General features: G+C 41.9%; 1 protein-coding gene across 2 annotated transcripts in view; it reads left to right on the forward strand.

The window, feature by feature from the left end:
* Nucleotides 1-13,429: 13,429 nt before the first annotated feature.
* Nucleotides 13,430-25,158, forward strand: part of lnx1 (ligand of numb-protein X 1) — a 47,097-nt gene continuing 35,368 nt past the window's right edge. For both annotated transcript variants that reach the window (XM_033622154.2, XM_033622155.2), the window contains exons 1-2: nucleotides 13,430-13,569; nucleotides 19,731-20,245. In XM_033622154.2, the coding sequence (XP_033478045.2) occupies nucleotides 19,797-20,245 (449 nt within the window). In that variant the 5' untranslated portion in view covers nucleotides 13,430-13,569; nucleotides 19,731-19,796. The remainder of the gene's footprint in view (nucleotides 13,570-19,730; nucleotides 20,246-25,158) is intronic.

A 25,158-nucleotide genomic window follows, 5' to 3' on the forward strand; every position in this document is an offset into this window, starting at 1 on the left:
GGATTTTACTACCCAGCCAGGCTAATTGTTTTCCTCTCCCAGCATACTAAGCTAAGCTAAACAGCTGCTGTAGCAAGTGTTGAGGTCATTACTCAAAGAAAATAATGAATTACAAATACTCATTACCTTGAAAGAGTATAATGCATTCCTTTAAATATTTTCTCGCTGCAGAAAGTAATTCACTATACACTACTTGTTACATTACTTCTGCATTAAGGCTCATTTATACTCCCTCTACTGTACGTACAAGGGCAGAGTTAAAAGTTTCAACAGCAACAAACAAGGTGACAGAGGATGGACGACAGTCACTATTACCGATTCGTTCCATTCCAGCATTACTTATTACTGATTTTGTTTTTTACATCATTACATGGTGCCTTAACCCAGTGCAGCAACTTCTTATTTTCTTCCTAATTATTACATAACGTTCAAATATCTACTATTACATAGACTGTAGGAGCATAATTGTGTTGGCTTCTGCTTCAGGTATGAGTTTGTCAAGGACAGCACTTAACATAAGCATAGCATAAATCTAGTAAGAACAGTAAATCCCATATTAATAGCATTTTTAATGGTAGTGGTAGTACTAAAAGCAGGAAGTATAGATACTACAGTGTGCATGTTGTCCTACAGACAGGTATGATATCATTCCTTCTGCAGTATTTCTTTGACACGACTGTTGTCCGGGTCACTGTGAAGCTGTAAAGCTAAGCCCCGAGGCTGAATGAGAGCCATCAAGATGCTTCACATCAAAGACTGAGTTCCCCACTGGTGGCCAGCTTAAGAGCAGAGCAGCTGCTGTGACTGGAGCAGTGAGGACAATGGCCAGAGCAACACATCACACTCTACTATAGCAACATGGAGAGACAAGCAGTGTGCAGTGAAAATCAGTACATCATAGATACACTGCAGCAGCGTGAGGCTTCACATACATGCTAAACAATCAGTGGAGCAGAAAACAAACCTGCACCAGGTATCATTGTGGCAACAAGCGACTCGTAGACCGTGTCAAGAGGCATGAAATTAGAAACCTATCTCCATAGCAACAGACAGACAGAAATAATGACCATCACAAATGGATGTCAGAACACCCACACAGAACAATTACACTGATCCCATAATTGTGATCGCAGATTAATGTGATTTGGTGTGGTATGTTCCCGGCAAGTTTTCATGTCTCATTCCAAATACATGAATATTTCTCTCAACAAATAAACATGTCGAGTTTCACTGTACTAATAAGTTTTTAGAGCCCCTTTGGAAGTTGGCGCCTGCAAAGATCTAAGGCTTTTTGGACGTGCTGTTAAGCGATCACAGTAGGATAGAGCGAGAGGAGGAGAGGTTTGTGAATATTCATGAAGCTTAATTCATTCAGCGCTCAACAGACCTTCCCAAAATGATGTTTGCTTTCAGAAGCACTAAACAGAAACAGGCCCTTGGCCTAGGAGCCTCTCTTTTTGCTTTTGTATCCGCTTTTGAGAACTGCTGCATCATCCCTGATCGTGTGTTGTTCCCATGCTAGGTGCTCATGCATGATGATGCGGGGGTTGCATGGCAGCGCAGTGGAGTGACTGTCTAATAAAAGGATGAGAGGATTACGGCTGTGATGAATGACTCCGTCTGTTCACATTCTTGTAAGTCCTGGTCATCTGGACTGTTGCATCATAAGCCCAATTTAATCACTCCAAAATACTATGAAATGATTGGAGCAAGACCAACACGGGCCCTAACAGGCCTCTTTTTACTGTATGCTGCAACCTGACCCGACTTTTACATAACCATTACTAACATTATGAAAGATGGGCAGGGTGGGAATTGGAGGGGATGAAATGACATTTTTCAGGCGAGAGTTTTCCTGATAGGGGAAGACGTTAAGGTGGTACAGTGAAGCGGTCTCAACACAGATCCTGATGTAAATGTCATGGAAAATTAGACTGTGGACGCTCTCCACTTGCCATCTATTCTCAGTGGGCTGAGAGTGTTTTCACAGCTCTGCAGAGGCAATGAGGTCCTGCTGGGAGATCGAGGGCTTGTCAGGAGCTGGGATATGGGGAGGGTTATGGGAGATTCAGCAAATGCAGTGACTGATCTTCACAGTTTATCTACAGTTGTCACAACTCAATCGCTAGAAAAAATGAAGGCCTTGCATGTTTCTGCAAACCACAAATATGTTACATTCGTACATGGATCATCGTTGTTGAGAAACCTAACATTTCTCAACAATATTGTGGTGAGGGTGTGTTTCGGTTTAGACACAGACACCACTTAATTATGGTTCACATTTTGCCTGAAGCACCCACATTTGGTGGCACAAAAGCAGCTGGAAACGCAGGGACGGATTAGTCAAAAACACCCAGGTTCGGTGGCTCAAACACCACTGGGGAACGCCGTGATGTGCTGCTAAAAATACTGAAGTTTGGTAATAAATGCCATGGTTTGGTACCACAAACACAGGTGGAAATGCCACAAAGGGTTACCAAAAAACACCCAGAAGCCATCTTGCCTAGCAGCCATCCACCATCCACTTCACCTCCCAAAGAAAAAGTCAGCTTATATATTACATCACTTTAAAAATGTTGATATGATACGTAGGAAACCCACAAATGTAACATATTTATGGTTTGCCGAAAGGTACAATGCAAACATTTTCTTCTGGCGACTGGCCTGGTTGTTAAAAACCCTGGAAAGATCAATGGAAGCGCTGAATGCTGCATGTTCACCCACGTACAATCTGTACATTGTTGCATCTATTTAAAAACCAAACTCTGTCCGCTGAATTGCACACGTTCACTGTGTAGTTTCTCACACTATAAGACATTTTAATCAGCCTTCTCCTGTCACAGCACCCGCAGCCAATCAGGCTAATCTTCTGTTACCAAAGGCAACTTCTGAGTGACATACGGGGTTGGCAGGGGTCGCTGCTAGCCTCTCACACTGGACCAGGATAATGAGACTGTCCCGCTGTCAAGCATCTGTGGCCCTGCTCTAGTTTTCCTTCGACGCACACTTCAGTACACACACACACACACACACACACACACACACACACACACACACACACACACACTTGCAGGCATTCATTAGCAGTCACAAACAAAGTTTTAATTATTCAAAGGCTGAAATATTGAAATTAAAGAAATACTTCACCTGCAAAAAGACCATTTTTATAATACTTTCTCACCTTGTCATTCTTCGGGAATTGACATAAATGGGGACCACATTTAACAACACCAATTTACAAACTCTCACACAACTCGTGCAGTATAATGTGTGTTATAGTGTTATTTATCCAGTCGTATGCTCAGTACTTCCCAAACACATGCAATTTTGCTAAATCATGACGATTTATCAGTCAATCATTCATTTAATCATTTAATTGTCTACAACATACAACTCCATTATTGTCTTTTTACATTGTTGGCTGCTGCTTTGTAATTGTCCATGTTTCTGGATGGTTCTGACAGCCACATGGTCGCTTCTCCCAAACACAGCACTGCTCTGCAGCCACCTCAGAACGGTGTGTAGCAGTGATCCACAGCAGGAGCAGGACAGCAGCTAACAATCCCACTGACACACTGGTTCTTACTTACCATACAGCACATGCCTTCTCTCCTTGTCTCGCCAGACTCCTCTGCTCAATCAGATCATATCGAAAGAGTCAACCAGTTTCAAGTTCCAGTAAATCAAAGGATATTACAGTCCCTGATATCCCACTGGAAACTGATGTAGTACAGAGGTCATCCAGTTTATTTTCCAGTGCCTGTACAAAGGAAACAAAACATTTTATTTTCATTCATCATTGCAAACCTTAAGTGGTTGTTACATTGTCCAACTGTAAAATTGTGTAGCTTATGCACCACAATAAGAAAAAAGTTTGACATTTTGGCGACTAAAATGTGTGTCATATGTCTACAGCCTGATTCATTTTCCTCTAAATGTTGCCAAACCTCATTAGCAATGACTAGTCTGGATTCTCCCAAACTAGACTATCTAAGGATTCCAAATCCGAAAAAGGAAAAGCCTAGGAGGAGAATAGAAAATTTAAAAAGCGCGAATAGATTAATTTGCTTTCACTGCTGGTGCTGCACATTTAAAGTACCAAAAAAATCATCAACAGCCCACCTGATAGTTAAACACATTAATGAATGCTAATTTAGAGCTATTAGTAATGTTGATAATGCTGATTTAGATTTAATAGGCTGTGTTGTTGTCCTTATAAGGCTCCTATAGCAAATGTTTTGTGGCGCCAGTCTTTTTTTTTTTTTTTTTTGGTCAAAAATGGCTCTTTCGATAGTAAATGTTGTCGACGCCTGGACTTGGATTATACTGCACGAGTTGTGTGAGAGTTTGTAAACGGATGCTTTGATATAGTTTTGCAGTTGTTAAACCTGGTCCCTGTCTACTTCAATTCATCAACAACGTTTACTGGTTTTTGATTCTCTGTGTACCGTAGAGGCATGTGGGACAAACAAAGTTTTCTGCATGAATTCCAGGTAACACGCTGTGAGTCATTGATACACAAATGGTCATTTGTCAAGTATTCTTTTAATGTAAAGTGTAAACATTTTGGCACTGAAGTCTGTATTAGACTGATGGCTTATGTGTGTGTGTTTGTGTGTGTGAGGGCCTTCAGGTGTCTGTTTGTGAGTGTGTGTCTAAGGTGTAGTTTTGGCAGCAGAGAGATTAAGTGCATTCATCTTCATTTGTTGGCTGGCGTTAGCTGTGTTACCTGCTGGAACAGCAACGCTCTGCTTCCCCCCTGAGACTCAGACCACCGATTCAACACTGAAAACTGAGCCAGACACACCGCCCGCTTCATATCTCTCTCTCTCTCTCTCTCCCCCCCTTTAACTTCTCATTCTGCATTCTGCCCGGCGTCTGTCCCTCTTGTCCCACATGTACAAATGTCTCCCTCTTTTGTTACAATCTGGCTTGGTGTCACTGTGACATTTGACAAATAGCATAACAAATAACACTATCCATCCCATGCACTTTGAATGATGATGTTCACACCAGTGATTACTGCTTAGAGCAGCTGTCAGATCCGCATGAGCGCACGCGCTTGCATTACGTGCACCGATACATGGCACTTTTCCCGTGTCAAAAGTGGAGCCCCTTTTGACGCCAGACTAATGACTTATTGAATACGTCATTATTTCCCCATATTATTTTGTCAGAGCTGGGAAAATTAAAATCGACTGCCCTACTTTATCACCGTGCCTTTTTGTGCAAATGAGACCAGCAGTGATAAAATGGAAGTGCAACTCTTAAATGAAAATGCTCTAAAACTCATCCTTTTTGATGTCCTGTCTCAGTGTGTGTCTCCAGACTGAAGTGTGTGAGAGGAGGGTGGGGTTTGGGCAGGTGGCAGCGGGCCAGAAGTGTCAAGGCAGACACTAATGGATGAGCTCCTGTCTGACGTGTGGCGTTTTTTATTGTGCGTATATATGTGAAAGTGAAGTGCATACGTTTTGTATGTGTGGCACTGCGAGTGATGGAAAGCCACATTCTATTACTGTAGCGAGTGAAAGGGCGAGGGAAACAATACGAGACAGGAGCGCTTGTGTATTTCAGATGCCACCTTGAATTAGGTAGCCGAAGATTACCAGGAGAAATTGAAAGCATTTGACTCAGAAAATGTATTCATGGGAGAAAAAAAACACAACAGCTAAGGTGAAACAGCACCATTTTTTTCCTGAGATTGAATAAAATGAGAAGTGGTACAACAGAAAGAAGAGAGATGGGGGGAAAAAGGAAAAAGCGGTATGAGAAGTGCTCTGAAGGTTAACCACCGGATAGATGGCAGAGTGGGTTTGCAGGGGAGGAGGACTGTTTTCTTTTTTCATCCATGTATGAATGTGCGTCATTTGCCTGCAGTGCGAGGAGTGTTTTTCATTCACGTCGTTGAAAAATTACTCAGGGACCAAGTCTAAAAGCATTACCTTTGTTTGGCTACTGTATCTCCCCCACAAACTCAATCTAAAAATAGCCACATTGTGTCACAGACAAAGAAAGTCTGAACTCAACAAGATGATATATAATGAATCGGGTTTTACCTGTATAGTCATTACCATTGTAGACATCTGGCCTAATTACTGTACAAGGGAAATCTGGTATTTGTTGAATGGAGCAGGAAAGGAAAAATTATTGTCACTCAATTTAAGGAGTCTACAGCCATGCTTGTAGGCACAGCAGTGCTTCAACTAAGGGGCTGTCCACACCATGACTCTTTGATCACGGTTTGGCCTTTCATCCACACGTAACCGCAGTTTTGGGCCCCTGTAACCGGAGTTATTTGTAACCAGAGTCCAGGGTGAACTTTTTGGAAAAGTCCGGCGTCAGTAGTCATGTGTGGACAGGATAACCGCAGTTATTTTGTCTCGTCTCCATTGTATGACGTCACAGTGTGCGACGTAAACAGAAAACAGCTGTGTTATTACCCGATCCAGTGTGTGCAAGAGACGATTTGAGGATGGACCTAAACAAAATACTGCTGCTATTTAGCAGCATATCAGCACTTTGTGACTGTATCATACAACTAACGCTACTCAACCACATCCAGCAACAGAGGCGCAAGAGTGTGCTATTACGGAGACTGCTCCTGCTGCATAATAGTACGCTTGTTGTTGTTTTTCCAGTAATGACGTTTTACTGCCTTCTGATTGGCTACAATGGCCTTACAGTTAGGAGTTACATCGCCACCTACTGCTTTGGCATGTGTATTACATTGCTTGATAGTGGAATTTGAGGTGTCATGTGGATGGAGGTATTTTTATTACACCGCTCGTATGGACGCAGATTTTTTTAAAAACTGGAGGCCAAAAAAGTTCGGTTTTAAAAATACCCGTGCTCGTGTGGACTAGGCCTAAATGCTAATGTAAGTATGCTAACAATGACCACGCCCCCAAGGAAGTAGCTCTTTCAATTTTTCCCAGTGGCCACTTGCAGTATTACGGCAAAGAAATCACCCATTGCCCAAAAAATGATTGTAAAGATACTGCACATATAGAGTGCCCCAGGTATGAGTCCTAAAACACAGGACTGAGTTAGCATTTTTTTTAAATTGGTTTTTGGTTAGACGGGTGACGTTTTGTTCTACACCATAAAATATGTCAGTAAATACCCCACTAGTGAAATTTGAAGCTTCAGTGTGTCTTAAAAAAGGCGGTTGCTGACAAGTGGCTAAATGAGACTAAAGAACGTCATCATGCCAAGAAGTGCCGAACATGGCGTTACATTCTTCTTATGGCGGCGACATTAGGTCATGCGATCACAGTGTAGTTTGCTCATAGCCTAACATTTGCTTTTTACTTCTGCCAATTGCATTTAGGCTTCAATAATCATGAAAGTGGTGTTCCTTTATTGGATTCCAAAATCCAATAGAAAAATCCCATAGGCTTTTTGACAAGGGAACCAGTGCAATCCTAACTTCCTACCGAAAAACATCATCCCTGGGGCAGTTTATTCAGAGCTGGAAACCTTTTTTTTTTTGGCATATACGCCAAACCTCTGAGCTAACAACCTACACACTGAAAATGTTTTGATTTGTATGATGGATTTGATTTTGTATCATGCAATAAGGCCTGCCTGCTTTGCTCTTTTGATGAATTGTTGTAAAGATCTCCAACAAATAAAAAAACTTGTGAACGCACCTCAAAGCCCAGACTCCATCTCGCAGGACTCTCATGCCCCATGATGCTCCATTTTCTGTCACAGCCAGTCGGAGTTGATTCGCCACATCTTTTTACCCTGGCAGCAGTGACATTGTCTTCACTTATGTACCAATCCGTTCCACTTAACACAAGCTTCTGAGATATTGTCGTAATAATATTCTGCAAGAGTCACATACAGCCTGCAAATCATCTGTGGTTTTAATGGGTCCAGTGAGCTCCTCCACAGCTGAAGTATAGTCGTATTTCACCTCTAGAGCACCAATTATCAAATTATGTTTGTCTTTTATATCACTAAAAGTTGAATCACACTGTGACGTACCGTTAATGTTTTTGTGGTGTTTTCTTTTGTGGGGCCATTTCAATGACAGTGTTCACCTCCCCCCACAAACAAGTTAATCCCTGACACTTTTTTGCAAGAGAACCACTGCTGCATCTTGGGTTTAGTCTGGAAATGCCAGACTAAAGGATCACTAAAGTAAAATTCATCTTATGGACACCATGAATACCTTTACAAAATGTCAACATAAATCTACCCAACAGTTGCTGAGATAATTCAGTTTGGTCCAGAGTGTTGGACCTGCTGTTGGCATGGCTTAAAGTGCACATTATGGAACTTGTTATTTTATCTTCTTAATTTGGAAACTTGCTGATGTCAACCATCTTCTCATGTTCACTGCAGCTTCTCTAACTTACACACAAGCTAAACTGAAAGTTAGCCACACCCTCACCTAGCATAAACAAGCCAGCATGCAGGTATTGCACACACATGATTAAAGCAGGTGAAAGGCAAGTTGACCAGGAAGTTGCCACTTTGCACTTTGGTACAATAGTTACCAGGGTTTCCAGGGGATTTTGCTTTTGGTCGGACTCGACAAGTGGTTGAAATTTGCTTTCTATCACAGAAAAGAGATATTGTTTGTTTTTTGCCAACAGATCAATAGTTTATTGAGTGCAACTTGTTCTCAAGGTGGCATTTTATCTAAATACAGTGGGTGAGGGTTGGTTTAAGGCTAAAATATAACCTTTTTGATGAAGAAGAAAATATTAAAAGGCCGCGCATGTATTTTCATTGTGTTTGACAAACCTTGTCTTTCTCCCGGATTGACCCCCGAGTACGTGCTCACAATACCCAAGCACATGCATCTGTGTAGACCCACACCTGCACCCACACACAGTCTGCGTGAATGATCACATTAGAAGGACAAGAAGGAGGCCATCTCCGTAGTGATGGTGGAGCCGTCTCGGTTGCTTCTATTTGATGACCTTCCTCCTGCCGTTTTTCCTCTTCAATATTCAAGCTACAGAGAGCATTTGCATCGGTACCATGAAATATGGATGCTGTGTGGATGGAAGAGAGACGACCGACCTTTCACTGCCACATGAGAATGGATAGAAAAAGAAATTGATGAGGGCTTTTTTTTTTTTTTTTTTTTTTTTTTTTTGAGTTTAAAGGAAAATATTCCCTGTCTTTGTATCAGCTGGTTCTTTTACTTTCTCATCTGCCATCTGAATTCAAATCATTGCCGGAGACTTAGAGGAAAGTGTGTCAGAGAAATGTGAAGCACAGCTAAGCTTGGGAGAGATTCAGTGTGTGTGTGTGTGTGTGTGTGAGAGAGAGAAAGAGAGGAATAAGCGAAAGGAGGGAAAGTGTCCTAAAGAGACAGGGGGAGATTGGTTTCACCTGCACAACAGTGTTTAGATAAACTCCAGCAGCAGGGAGCTGAAGACTCAGCAGAAATGAAACAGGATGCAGGTTCAACTCGGCACTTCAAAGAGAACTTAAGAGCAGAAGAAACTCTAAATATTAGAATCACCGTAGCGATACACAACGTAGAATTTAGAACAATCTCACGGGCATTTCCTCACAGTTAGCAAATCCTGCTGTCTTATGCTGTAGAGAAGAGAAGAGCAGAGCAGAGAAGTACGAATGATTCAGATTGCCACCTCAGAACTATACATGTATGTTGATGTTGATGATGTTGATGTTGCCCAATGTCAAGATGATACAACATGGTAGCATCTGCGAGTCCAGCGAGCAGTCATGCCTTTAAAAAATAAAAGCGGCAGTAAGAAAAAACAAAAGAGAAACTGAAAAGCTTTGTAACGTCAAGCACAATAGGTGATGACTCATACTATGAAAATATAATGGAATAGAATGCGATAAGTTTCCCAGGCATACTGTGTTGTAGATCAACACACATGTAAGCATAGTTCACTTTTCCATCCCCATTTGTGTCTTTTGTTTGGGGAAGTTACATCTTTAAATGTGCTCATCGTACATTAATTCATTTCAATTCATATATAAATCCCTGGACTTTAATAGTTTGTGTTTCAGCAAGATTTTTGCTCATGTTTAAAACATCTTGCACATTCAAAACACCTCCCACATATTTATGTTCTCAGAGAGTAAAGTTGTAATATTATGAAAACAGACTAATAATGTCATGAGAATAAAGTCATGTTTTCCCAAGAAAAAACTCTACCTGTCCTGTAGTCCATTGTGCATCATCCCCCAATTAGGGGACTTTGAGAGCAACTTTGCAAACACAGAGTGAAACAATGCACTGATCACGAAGAATATAGAGATGTTGCACATCAAATTAAACAGCAGAACCTGGGCTACAAGGCTGTAAAAACCCTTTTACATGCCCCAAACACAGCTCAAACAACAACTAAATAAACAACAACAAATCCAACTCCATACAGCACCAATATCTCGACCCACTCAGTATATTTCGGGCTCTAACTCGACCACACGTTATCAAAACACTCGCCGTTCATCTCAAATGAAAGCTGAGACTCTGTCTCTGTTTCCACACACGCACCAAAGCACGCTAAACCAAAGCTTCAGAGAGCTACAGGCCAAAGAACAACAACAACAGAAATCGATTTGCCGATATATAGTGGTAATATCTCTCTTACCTTGTTGTTTTTGCCGTGAAAAGCTCATTCTGCCATTAAATCACGCTTCCCGTTGACCGACATGTTGTCCGTCATTCAAATGAGTCCGGGCGGAAAACTTGGCGGCCAGAGTTTCCAAGGATAAGCATAACAATGGCCACTCACAGCAGCTGACATCTCCCCACAATGTGTTCTGCTGACTCTGATTGGCTTACAGTGCTGTCAATCTCGTTTTGGTGGGTATAGTGTCATTCTATTGGCTCTAATGAATCAAACAAGGTGTCAATCACTCAAATCGACCAAGCCGTCACGGAGATACGGGCCTCCAAAGCTCAGAATAGAAACTCAGGTTCAAATGTAGTAGGTGCATATTGGTCAGTTTGGAGTGGGAAATGGAGGAAAAAAAACGAAACGGACAGTTGTATGTGTATATCCTAAACATCAGTAGGGATTTACAGAAACAAAAAATGAAAGATATAGGATTGTACATGACAAAAATCACATGCAAACATGGTGCAATTTTGGAGAGGTCGCCTGAATTTTCTGTACTAAAACCTCTCTAATATTGTTCTGCTTCACTTTATCAGAATCAACCTTTGCAGAGTTAATGTTCACATATTGTACTATGATGTGATAGAGGTTTAGAGCTGCTGCTGCATCATTCCAAAGGGATACTCATCCTGAAAATGCTTTTTTTTTTTTTTTTGTTAGGTTTGAAAAGGTTTTAAGCGGCCTTCATCAGAGCTGGAATACCAAAACTAACTGAAACATCTCTGATCATGCATAATACATGATTGTCCCATATTGGAACATATAATGCACTGTCCCTTACTGAATCAATACAACACTCTATTTGTCCCATGTGTTCATACACAAAACTGTTAGAATGAGGATAACGTGAATGAGTTTGCTCAAATATTGTGTAATACCTTACAAAAATGCACATAGGTACGTATGATATGTTATGAATTAGCACCCCACAAATACAACCTTAAGGTAAAGTCATGCAATTAAAATAAAGTTACGGGGTTAGGTTTAGGTTAATGTACTGTGGTTAGGTTTAGGGAAAAGAAACATGAGGACGTTCCTTTTTAAAATGACTCAAAGTTCACATGACTCCAGGGTAGAGTCCTGGGGCTCCTGTGTTTTGTGACCCATTCGCAAAAATGACTGGCTCATGATTATGTGGAATATGTACAAATTTGGGTGCATTCCTTTATGTAGGAAAACTACAAAGAGTTGATGAGAATATCCTGACTATCCATATGAAAACCTATGCTCAAGGCATAGTAGAATAAACATATTGGACATGTATTATTATCTGAATGACACAAAGCTGAAGGTATTTTAAGAACCTAGAAGATTCAGAACTTGGGGTTGGAGTCCCAGACTACCCCCCCCCCCCCCCCCCCCCCATCTCCCCTCTGCCTCAGGAAAGGAAGTGGGAGTGATGTCAGCTGTAAAGGTCACCAGGAACTGCTCAACTGTTTCTTGTTCATCAACCGAGAGTCATCTAGAGACTCCAGTGCCTGATTGTTCAGTGAGTGTAAAGACATATGACAAATACCTTTGACTCAGAATCCGCAAAAAAATCAGAAAGACATTTGAGTTCCTGTTCCTGCAAATAACACGCCTGTTGCAGGAGGATTGTGAGTGATATATTTATACTGAAACTAAAATAGAATTTCCTTAGAAATGAGAGCAAAACATCACCTCAGGGATGCATGTATTATGATGACTGTCAGGGAAATTTCAATTCTCAAGCAAATTAAACAAACTGCCTTTTAATCTATAATGTTGTGCCACCTTTTTAAAAATTTTTGTTTCTTTAAATCACCTCAGAATTCGTCATTTAAACAAAAAACCCACTCAGACTGGACGTATTTCTCTCCCTGTGCTGTGGTCAGTGATTGTAGCAACACTTGAGTAAGTGATACAGCCTGTACATAAATATATTCTGCTCAGACACTCCAATGATTCAGCTCTGCTTGCGTCTCCGAGTGACTCATGCCAAAACGTCATTTTGTGTCTGGAGCACCTGTGGCTCACAGTCCCGGGGTTTAAAGAGCAGCATGAGGTAGGAAAAGCTGTGAGCGAAACCACATCTAAAAAACAAGGATAACAACTGTTTTGTGCAAAGCTGGAATCACACGCACGGCTTTACAAAAGCAGCCATGGTCAAAGAGAAGCAAAACCGCAACAAAAAAAGAGAGCCCCATCCAAGCAACAGGTATTACAGTGTGTGTATTGTACACAGCTTTAATATACCTGCCGTATCTGAGCCTGAGACATGTTGTCATTTACTGAGATTATGGGCTTCCTGTTTCAAGATCAGAGCGCAGTCCTTCTGTTTACGTAAATGGTCTGCAGGAAATCAATCATGTAGGTACATAAAATGTTTTTATTGTGTTATAGAAGACATCCTGTCAGATCTTGTAGCTCAAGCTGCTGCTGCCCTTTTGCAAGACGTTTCAATATTTCCTTACAAGAGAAAAAGGTTTTGTTTGCAAGTGGTGCACTTTTGAAAAATGTCCCAACTGTTGTTGTTTTTTTTTTACAACCCTCCGTTCTCCTGCTTCCTGTCTCCACTCCACTTCATAGGAAATTCCAGGTTTCTCCCGAACTCCCAGAGCAGGTTTGGGCAGTTCTCTTGTTTACCTTTTCCCCAGCTCCACCCCTCTGCCCTGCCACTTCCTGATCACCTTGGCCTGTTAGAGGTGAGCAGGTTCTGAGCTCACACAGGAGCACTCTTCCCCGCTTTGGGTTGCAGAATTCCCCTAAGACCGGCAGTCGGATAAAATTTCCCCACTTGAAGAGTGGCAGCCAATCAGCAGACTCCGTCACTGGGACAAAGTCCTCTTTACTGAGTCATTTAACTCTCCTTTGCTCCCCCCCTTCACCTCTCCGCTCAACTGTCTAATGTTACACCCTCTGTGAGGCTTTACCTGTCCAGGTGGACGGCTCTGCTGAAAGTGAATGTCGATCATGAAGACATGTAAGTATACTTTCCCCTCTCAAGTTGAGTTTTTATTCAGTGTGGTTGTCTTAAACATGCTAACAGTGAAACTTTGTCAGTTCCAGTACCTGTTGCTGGTCAGAGTTATTTACATGGAATTCATTTGCATGTGAGTGTGTGTGAGAGTTCACTTTACATGCATGTAATAGACATGGAGCGCCTGTAGTGATGTTGTCTGTGTAGATCTACTAGTACCTATGTGTGTGATTGCTAATCTCAGTTAGTGTTCAGTACAGTCTGTGCTGATCCACTCAGCCATTCTGATATTAGAGACACTTGACAGAGCTTCGCATCTGCCCGCAGCTGTTCTCCCAGACTGAGGTGTCAGGTCTGGCTCAGGCTCACCGTGGAGATATGCTATGAACTGAGAGAGCGACCGGCATACACAAACATACACACACAAGAGCCTTATGTAGAGGTTATGGAAAGGGCAGGAATTACATTACTCTGCTGCTCCAAAGCCCATATGCTCGTTCCTAATGGAGCGAGATGCTTGATTTGAAAAGTACTGAAAATATTATGTAATGCATGTAGAGGCATGAGAAAATGTTTCATGATGAGATTCTAGATAGGGTGTGTGTGTGTGTGTGTGTGTGTGTGTGTGTGTGATAGTGTAATTTAGGTCCTAATTATCAATAAAGATAATTGTCCTGTTATATTCTGTAAAAAATACTGTTTGTGTGGTTATGAAACAGATGTCAGCAGAAAGAGGGAAAAAAATGGCTTACTGGAATTTTCAGTGTTTCAGTGACATGTCTGAACACAACAGACTATGCTGGAGTGTGTGTGTGTGTGTGTGTGTGTGTGTGTGTGTGTGTGTGTGTGTGTGTGTGTGTGCGCGCGCGCCTATAACTCCAGGCTGCCTAATGTTTGTTTGTACTCAAGGTTCATGTTTTATTGAGCTGCTTGGAGGAGCAACACTGATCTAGTATCAGCATGCCATTCTGACTTTTTATGATCTGATTATGTTCACGAGCAACTCCCACTCTGCTGTAATGGTGCTGGTGAGCGTGGGCCCTGTGATTGTGTGTCAGCCTGTGAATGAGTTTGTTGTTTCTATATGACTCACAGAGCAGTTTGTTGTCTCAACAGTGTCAACACCTGCCATAACTACAACGATCAGGTGTGCTCTGTGTCAGCTTCAATACTCTATAGAAGGAGTTTCAGTTCATGCAGCTCATTAAATAATGATTAACAAAGTAGTTATGCAAAAGAGGGCTGTGTTACATTGTATCCAGCGTGCTATGCTCACATGCACTTGGCTGACTGCGCCTTTTCCTTCGAGGGTGTGTCTGTTTGATTGATACAGATATGATTTGATTTTGTTGAACATGAGGAGTGGGTGTGTACACAGCAACATGCTAGCTCAGGGTGGACAGCAAGAGTGCCAACGCAGACACATTTACCTTGACGTTGGGTTGTTGTTTCCACACTCAATCGTTCGAGAAAAAGGAGCTGACTCGGCGCAGCCTTGTATCATTATTAACTCGTCAAGTCATCCCAGATCGCAGGAGAGTAACCTGAGAGTGAATCAACAGCCTTATTTACATAAAATGTGCAATGTGTGAGGAAGAAGGTGGAGGCTATCTTACACAAACAACTCTCCCAGCTCTCAATAGTTGAAAAGGGATGACCTATTGAGCCAAAGCTTGGCGTGACTTTGGGTCAAAGACAAAGGAGACAGTTTTTCATTTGAGCTGTATTTACAATCCAAACACTACTTTTTCTTTCATTTTGTGATCTATAGAGTGGAATGGAAACATGGATAGAATGCAGCCAAAACCTCACATTTCTCATGCATGTTATATCGGATTGCAGGCGTAGCTATTAAAGGAACAGTGTGTAGGATTTAGGGGGATTTAGTGGCATCCAGTGATGAGGACTGCAGATTGCAACCAGCTAAAACTTCTCCCAATTAGAATTTTGTCAGAGTTCTTTGACTGGGAAGATTTTAGCTCAAGCCAAAATATCCGCAGACAAACAGACCTGGTGATTCAACCCAGTAGAAACACTGAATATAGTAGTTTCACATTAAAAATCAGTATTTCTCCGACATTGTTTGGCATGCCGGAGACAGGCCACCAGTCTAGCACCTGCAAATGTGTGCTCACCTTTTTCTTACTTAGGGTGCTTTCAGAGTTCTCTGGCTTTAGTCCGAATCAGGGACTGATTTTATTTCAACAATGCATAATTGCTTAAAGTTGGTTCTTAATCTCATAACAGCATTTACAAGTGGACCAGATAAAATGCACGAGCAAGAAAGATCCAGGAAGTAAAGCAAACGTTGAAGAAGAGTACACTTGCAAGATAAATGTGACACTTTCTAATGTCACAATGGAGGGACAACTACGCAGGTTGATTTTAGCGCTGCTCATCGTGGACTATATTGCTGTCATTGTTCATTTTAGTCAAACCATACAGTTTGAAAACGAGGCGCGGCTCCAACTAGAAAACAATGTTTTGATGCATTGGATGTGCTGAATGTGCATATTAAGGCAGTACAGGAGGAGGTGCACATTAATAATCCTCCAGGACTGTAACATGCTCATGTTTAACCCAAACAATGTGTCATGTGACTGCAGTTGCTTCACATCCAGGTCAGAACACCTTCTCACCACGAACGAACCGCACCAGAGTTCGTTTGTAACTGAAACAAGACTACCTCTTCAAGAAGGTCTCGGTCCGGTTGTTGGGTGTGTACCTTGTGTTCACACCTGCCCAAACGAACCACGCTTAGGGGGCAAACAAACTTGAGTTGGATTGAACCAAACCAAACAGGGCAGTTGTGAAAGCACCCTTAAGATCCAGATGTTCAGGAGGTTTTTCCCGGGGGCCGAATTATCCACAGAGATCTCTTCCTCTCCAAAACAAACAGACACGATGATATAAACCGTCAAAAACAACACCAAATGAAGCAGTTTCACATTAAAAAGTCTGTTTTTCTGATGCCCTCATTGCGGAGGAGCTGTTTACTACAGTGGCCAACACAAAAACACGTAGAAACATGGCGGTGCAACTCAGCGATCTTCTCAAACAAGGAACCCCTCTCTATGTAGATATAAATGGCTCACGCTAAGATAAACACAGCGATTCTAATTTTGTTATACATTATACACCAATGGAAACACACTTATTACGTAATATTCCAGTTCTGCCAATATATCCTCCTAAACCATACACACTGGACGATCAAAAAAACACATCTGTAACATGTAGTCTTGTCATTGTCTCCCTAGAGCAAAGAGCAGAGTCCCAACAAGACTGTTATAGCGGTGTTGTCTTGTCACACCAGGGATTAGGAGTGAGCCAGAGAGAGCTGATGCTCCTCAGGCGCAGGCGTGTCCTCTGAGTGTGAGTGTATGAGTGGGAGTGTTGGAGGCATGCATGTGGGCATGTCTTTGCATGTAGGCGCATGTATTTTTGTGCAGGAATTCTATTGTTATTCTGTGATCTTCAATCCAAGCACAAATTATTATGACTAATGGGTTCCTGTAATATGCCATCCATTTTGTTTCAGATGACAGAGTCATATATTCTGATCCCTTTACTTTATACTTTTTGTTAGTTATCTTTTCTCTTCTAACACAAAAGTTTTCCAGGAGAGAAAAGCGAACAAACTTAAATGAGACTGTGTTATCCCGATAAGATCAGGAATTGAAGAGAATATCAAACCACCTTCATTTTTCATTTTCTTTAACTTTGAATCACTTTTTTTTTTTTTTTTTTCACATTTTCTGCTCCCGCTGGCAGATATTTGCTCCCTCCCTCCCTCTCTATCCCTCCCTGTCTCTGGCTTTTCTTGTGTAATGATGAAAGTGCTCTGCTCCATAGATCAGGCCAGACCTCAGACGCAGCAGGTGCCACAGTCTGTGATGAATCAGCCATGTTACCACAAGCTCTCAGTGGGAAAGTTCATCTTTGTTAAGACTGCTCAGCCTCTTCTTATTAGCTGTCCCCTCCCAGACACACCAAAGACACTGAGCTTATATGGCTGTCACAACTGCACCATCCTCACACTGCTTATGTAAAAATGAGATGAAGACGGCCTGTTTGTTTTGACAACTCGGCGGTTACTCTGTAGATTTGTTTGTACTTGTAAGTACGCGGCCATATTTGTCAGCATTAGCATATTGGGATTCACATCAAAGTGTATTGTTTGCTAAGATTTTATTTAGAGCACTGGAATGTGTGCAATTAAAATAGAACTACATTATTTAATAGACTCCAAACACAAGTTTGTTGTTGGTGTTTTTTTTAACAAGATCTAGTGTCTCATTAAGCAGCCAAGACCCAATAGTGGGTCCAGAAACAAAGCTTGTGGAGTGCCAACAAGATGGCTGTTGCCAAGGTGACGTGTGTCTGACTGAGCCCATCTGTTCGTGTCCATGTGCTCGAGGAGCCTGCCTGTTTTGAATATGACGTGTACACTGGCACGCACAGTGTCGAGCACAATGTAAACCTGTGTGGCAGTTATGGAGAAAAAAACCCAGTGTGAAATCATGTCACATCCCACAGTAGTGATGTGTTTGTCATGCAATACAGTGAGCGGGTGCTGGAGACTTATCTGTGTCTTATCTGTCCCTACACTTGCTGCTGAGATGAGCAGTATTGACGTTCCTGCATCCAGGGAAAAAATCTCTGTAGTTCAGTATCACTTCTCTGTGCCAGCGGAAGAAATCAAACTGAGGGGAAAAAAAAAAAAAACTTGCAGGGCTGCTGCACACGTCATATGCTGCTGTTGTTCACATGTGTGTGAAAGAGAAGCTCTGCTCCAGCAACACAGCTTATGAATATTTTCACACCCTGTTTATTTGACATGATAACTGTGCTGCTGTCTTTCTTCAGCGGTGGAAAGTACATTTATTCAAGTGCTGTACTTCAGTACAATGTGAGGTACTTCTGCTTTAATTTGATGGTACTTTATACACTTATTCTACATTTCAGAGGCAAATTATGCGCTTATAACTCCACAATATTCATTTGCATAATTACTGGTTACTTTTTAGGTCCAGACATATTAAACCAGTGGCTCACAACCCTCTTAGTGTCAATGTGTATATTTGGGTTGATGTTACGTTTCAGATGTCTGACCTGTTAGCAGTTTGACCAAAAAGACTTTTCTCTTCTACATTTCTCATATTGCAAAGATGAAAGAAAATGTCCAAATGCGTTGTGTATCAAAGTTAGTTTTCTCTCTCCCTCTGATTTATCTGGTGAATCTTTGCAGGACCCAATCACCATGCTAGGAACCCTGAACAAAACTACAAGCTGTATATTAAGATACACTGTGTTAAGATACAGTGTGCAGGATTTAGTGGCATCTAGCGTTGAGGTTGCAGAATTAAAACTTCTTCGATGTGCCAAGCACGGAGAACTATGGTCGCCAATGCAAAAACTCAAATAGCTTTATCTAGTGCCAGTGTTTGGTTTGTCTGCTTTGGGCTAACTAAAGGTGACCAGGCTTTTGCCGTCAAGGCCTCGTAGCTCTGGAATTCTCTGCCTGCGATTAGGCTAGCTAGCACATTATCCATTTTTAAAGCACTGCTTAAAACATATCTTTAATGGGAGAGCATTCCACTTTAATGCCTGATTTGTGCTTTTGTGATTTGTAACTTTTGTGTTTTTTTCCTTTGTATTGTTTTGTTGTTTTTTTAATGCACTTTGTGAAGCACTTTGTAACCTTGTTTAGATAAAGTGCAGCACAAATAAATGTTATTATTTCTGCCAAAAGATGCCCCTAAATTCTACACACTGGACCTCTAAAACTAGCTCCACCTTGAGCGGCTAACACCGTGCTACACTGATGCCCCAGTTATCAAGAATCTAATAATATCTTACACAATAATCTGCACAATCTTACTGCACAACCAGTTTTTCTACTTTTGATACTTAAAGTACATTTTGCTGATAATGAGTTGCCTGGTTGGTAGCTAGCAGCTAATGTGCTAACTCCATAAATAGCGTTAAACAGCGACAACACTGCAGACAGAGCTAACACACACACAGAGGAAGCGTGACTTCATTCTCTACTCAGGACACAATAGCTTCACTATATCTTTACAAAGCAAATGTATTAATGCTCTGAATGTCACAACAGAGCTAAATACTACTGCTTCTCACTGTATTCTTTTTCCCCACAGAGTTCCTGACAGACTTCTGCTGCTAATGACCTCCTCACCAGATGCAAGAAGACATCCTGAGTCCAAATGAGTATCCAGGAAGACAGTACAGAAACTGAAGGTGCCACGGCAATGGCCGAAGCATCAGCTCCACCCCTTTCCCCCTCAGACTATAGACTGTTGTTTCCTAACCTGTGCGCCTCGTGTGGCCACAGCCACCAGCTGGAGGAGAACCATGAGTACCTTTACAAAGATGAGGTGGACGACGACCTCGTGTGTCACATCTGTCTGCAGGCGCTCATTAAGCCCCTGGACACGCCCTGTGGACATACCTATTGCCAAGAGTGTCTCACCAGCTTCCTGCTGGAGAGTGATTTCTGCCCCGTGTGCCGGGCGCCCCTCATGCTGCAGAGCTGCAGGAAGCCCAGCCTGCTGGTGCACAAGCTGCTGGACAAGCTGACCGTAGCTTGCCCCTTCACTGACCATTGCACTGAAACAATGTCACGTGGTGAACTGGAAGACCACATCAAGAGCAGGTAGGATGGAGGAAGCAGTTTAGTTTATCCCCACACTCATTGTAAAAGCAGTTTGTTACTCGCAACATTTGCAGGCCAGTAACTAAATTTTCCATTAAAGAAAGTCAGATATAATCTGTGCTCTTATTAAACAAGTAAGCAAGTACTTGAGTTCCTTTTTCATTTTTAATTCTCTTCTATTTACCCGTGCTATCTGGTAAAAACTACAATGACCTGTAGTAAACACACACTCTAGGTTTCCCACCCTCTTCTGCCCATCGTCATTAACCCGCAGCTCCGGTCCCAAAGGGGAGAGTTCTTCCTTCAACCAGGCTTTCATCTAAACTCAGCCCAGCTCTTCTGTTTATATCATTAAAAGACAGTACTTTGGTTTCTCTCAGTCTGGATCTGTTTTCATTAATGCTCATTAACACTCCCCTAGCCCAAAGGCCTCTGGGATAATTAGTGCATCTCGCCACACATCACACACAAGCAGCGGTGTGTTTCCTATTCATTTGCACTTTATGAAACTCTATAAACTCTAAAGAAGTTGTGCCCTTCTTTCTGCTCCTTCTCTCTGTCTTATCTCCCACCACCCACCACCTACACATGCACTCTTTATGTCTTCTTCCCCTGTATTCTACCCCATCCCTCCCTTTACTGTTGTCTCCACGTTGCTCTATTGTTTCCCAGTCCTTCCCTTCATGTAGTATCATAATGAGGTGTGGAGCTCTGAGGCCGACTCCCGCAAGGATTCAGCTGCTCACCCGTAGTTAGAAAGTGTTATCTGTGGAGGTGAGAGGCCACGTCCTGAGGGACAACTCCACACATTGTGTGCGAGGATGTGAAAAAGTTACTGAAAGACCCATCTCAACATTTCTATTCCGTTCACTTATTTTGCTGTGGTCCAGTGATTGTGGCTGCTGTTTATACAGTGAGTAAATGTGCATTTCTCTGAACAGGTTTTGTCTAACAAAGCTGGGTATTAATGTAATGTTTGCCTAGTATTGAGTTTTAACATGTTGGAATGGTCAGGATGGTTGGATGAAACGTCAGGCCTTAAGTAATGACCTCCCACTGAAAGCTATCGTTGATTTTTTTTGAGGGACCTTTGTGGCCATGGTTAAAAGAAAGTGGTCATTATTTCTACCATGACTCCAAAGGTTTTGTAACCATAATAGAATGGTCATTTCAACCCAAACCATGATGTTTCCCAAAGCCAACAAATCATTTTGTAAACCTACACAAACCTTAACCACATCCACAATTTTTAAGCACATTTGAATCCCAAATACTTTCTACAGCAGAATCTGTGATATGATATTCTGTCTGATTCTCAATATGTGTATGATATGCCTCCTAGTACACAACAGTTATTTAGCTGGGCTGTGCTTGCTGGTTGAGAGAGATATTTGCAGAGGTGTGGACTTAAGTCTCATGACTTGGAATTGAGTTGAACATGGGTAACAAATTTGATGACTTTAGACTCAACTAAAGTCAAAATCAAGAAGAACTTGCAACTTGACTTGGACTCTCACACCAGCAACTTGTAACTTCACTTGGACCTCAGCCTTTTGATCTGAAAATACTTGTGTGTGTGTGTGTGTGTGTGTGTGTGTGTGTGTGTGTGTGTGTCTGTTCCACGTTCTTCTCCTCACTGACTTGGTCAATCCATGTGAAATTTGGCACAGTGGTAGAGGGTCATGGGAGGATGTGAATGAAGCAATATTACATCAATTGGCCAAAGGCGGGCGCTATAGCAACCGATTGAAATTGCAAACTTTGAATGGGCATATCTCATGCCCCGTATGTCGTAGAGACATGAAACTTTGCACAGAGATGCCTCTCCTCATGAGGAACACATTTGCCTCAAGAACCCATAACTTCGGCTTATATAGATTTTCCGCCATTTTGAATTTTTTGAAAAACACTTCAAATGGATCTCTTCCTAGGAAGTTTGAGCGATCTGCATGAAACTGGGTGAACATAATCTAGGGACCAATATCTAAAGTTCCCTCTTGGCAAAAGTTGGAAAACTTACTAAAACTGAGCTTCTATAAGGCAATGAATATTGCGGAGGGCGTGGCTCATCACATAAAGGTGTATAACATCTCAAGGGTTTCACCCATCACCACGCAACTTTGTAGGCATATGACCACACATAATCTGAGGGGACCCCTCCATTATTGACCCCATCAAACAAAATGGGGGTGCTAGAGAGCTCATTTCTTATCTAGGCCTAACCGCCATATGGATTTTTACTAAACTTGGTAGATATGTAGAACAGGACGCCTCAAGGTGACTGGAGAAATTTAACTCTAACTGGCAACTGGGTGGCACTATAACAACAGAAAAATGCTTAAAAATGGCTAAAATGCGTAATCACGGAAACTGTCAGTGTGTCATTCTGTCAGTCAGTCATTCTGTCTGTCCCACGTTTTTCTACTCACTGACGTGGTCAATCTATGTGAAACTGCACATAGGCATTGAGAACTGGCATAGGTAGAAGGTGACAAAGCTACCAATGGGTAAGGACTAGTCGGTATATAATTTAAAAGTATGCGACACATAAATTCATAACATTAACAATACCAGCAAGTCAGTGCTTAATTCTCTAGATTCACCTTGTTTGAACTAGTCTGACAGCATCCAATCAAGTTGCATGAGAGAACATGACGAACTAATGTTAAGCTATTTAGCTTCAGCTGGAAAAAAAAATAGGAAAAAAAATGAATTACAGTATGAAAAATGTGCAGGTCAAAAATTACTAATGGAGACGCAGACGCAACAACTTCTAACTCTGCTCAACATGTAAAGTTGCGCAAAAACACTGAGTCGAGGCGAATATTAACATAGTAGAGAGCTATGTTTAGCCAGCGTTATTACTCTGTTATTAAAATTGCATTAAATGTGGTTTGTTTGGGCCTCAAAACTCAATGTTAAGGACTGGGGACTTAACTTGAGACTTGCCTGTCTTGATTTAGGACTTGGGACTTGACTTTGCGCTCATCAGTCTTGACTTTGGATTTGACTTAAGACTTGTTAATCTAGACTTTGGAATTGACTTGAGATTCATCAGTCTTGACTTGGGACTTGATGCAATGACCTGAGACTTAATTGTGACTTGCAAACAATGACAGTCCTAAATCTCAACAATTCCATTTTAAATATGATGGAAGTTTAAAAGGGTATCACGGGGAAAAAGCCAATAAGGCAAAGAAAAGTAAAACACTTTTCTACTTTTTTCTGTATCTAGACACCGAGATACATTTAAGAGACTTGTAAATGACACTATCCTTCCCTGCTCATATCATTCTGCGGGTATACTGGTGCCCATAATGGTAGCGCTCACTGTCTCTGGCCATACCCCAGAATTTGGCAGAGGGTCAGGAGTTGTAATGACTGAGACAGCCACGCCATCTGGTCAGAGCTGATTTCATACCCATGTAATCATTCATGACCTTTATTGGCCTTTTGCTGGGAGAAATTGTCATTCTGGACACAACCAGTGCAATCAGGAGCAAAATCGTAACCATCTGAACAGCAGTATTTCTCGGCAGCTTTGTTACTTGGCCCTGTAACGGCTTGCACAGACTTCAGCCGAAAGGGCCTCCCCACCCACTCAGGTATTTTCTGCTTTTTAGCCAGTTACACGTAGCTACATGTGCATGTGCTGCTCCAAACTGGTTTTATCTGCTCTGAACGGCTCTCGCTCTCATATTTTTTATATTAGTCAAATTAATTTACCCAGAGCTCCATGTGTGTGTTTAATTGATGTTCTGCCTTGAGCATGATGGATTTTCTTTTTTTTTTCCTTCTTCCTCTTTTTTTGTGAAATGTACTTGTTTTCAAGTACACTTTGAAAGCCCACAGAGGAATTCATCAAAGCTTGTGTGAATATTTGAAAAAGAAATGAGAGTTCCTGGCAGTTACTATAATTTTATTCTGCGTGGTTTAATGTGGCAGGTAGTTTTTATTTGACCTCGCTGTTGTGTATGTTTGTATGAGAGACACAGACAGAGAGGGAGCGACAAGGCCACGTAGCCAAAGCCAGATTGTTCCTGTCAGCAATGGTGGAGTTTCAAAAGCCTACCATGTGGTTCTTTTCTTAATGGAACGACCAATAAGTCTCCAAACCTTTCAGATTGTTTGTTGCAGAACAGCACAACCTATCCCTCAACATTTTAGCTGACGTCAAGCTAACATAGTTTGTGACTGCTATCCAAGGCCACTTCTTTAGGTCGCCGTCTCATCCCTCAGGCGTAGAGGGATAGAGGAGCTACATCGCATTTTCCATTTAATGCTATGTTCATAATACCAGCGACAACACAACAGCGTGACCAGCTACATTATTGCTGAGTCACAATTGCGCTCCTGTGTGTCCCCTACTTGCCACAAAGCATCTTGACTGAATGTCATCAAAAATTAGTATTTGTCTAAAAAAATATCTGTCCGTTTTTATCTCACATTTTGCAGTCCCATGTGCTCTGCAATGCACATAAAGGTAGCATAGCATCAGCTAACTGAGCTAAACAACACAATACCACAGCTAAAAACAAAACATATCATTGGTTGATGCTTCGGCCTATCAGTGAGCACTGAAAAGTTGAGAACAGCTCAGCTTTGATTTGTAGTGCGTCAAGGTCCACAGCGACAAGTGTCAGGCACCAGTTTATAGCTTCATGTTACCAGCTTCCATTGAAACGACTTGTAGCCTGTTGCTGTGTTGCTCGTAGTGTGAACACAGCATAAGGCTGCATTCACACCAAGTCAGACATTGTAGCGAGAACGCCTTCTATTTATATCAATGTGGGTAATGCACCGAGGCCGCAGAAGTAGGGGCCACAGGGAATATCGGAAAGGAAACGCAGCAGAAAGTTGAAACAGATCAACTTTTGGAGAAGCGCAAACTGATGTCCTGACAGATTGTCAAT

The sequence above is a fragment of the Epinephelus lanceolatus genome, chromosome 6, assembly GCF_041903045.1.
Source record: "Epinephelus lanceolatus isolate andai-2023 chromosome 6, ASM4190304v1, whole genome shotgun sequence".
NCBI lineage: Eukaryota > Metazoa > Chordata > Actinopteri > Perciformes > Serranidae > Epinephelus > Epinephelus lanceolatus.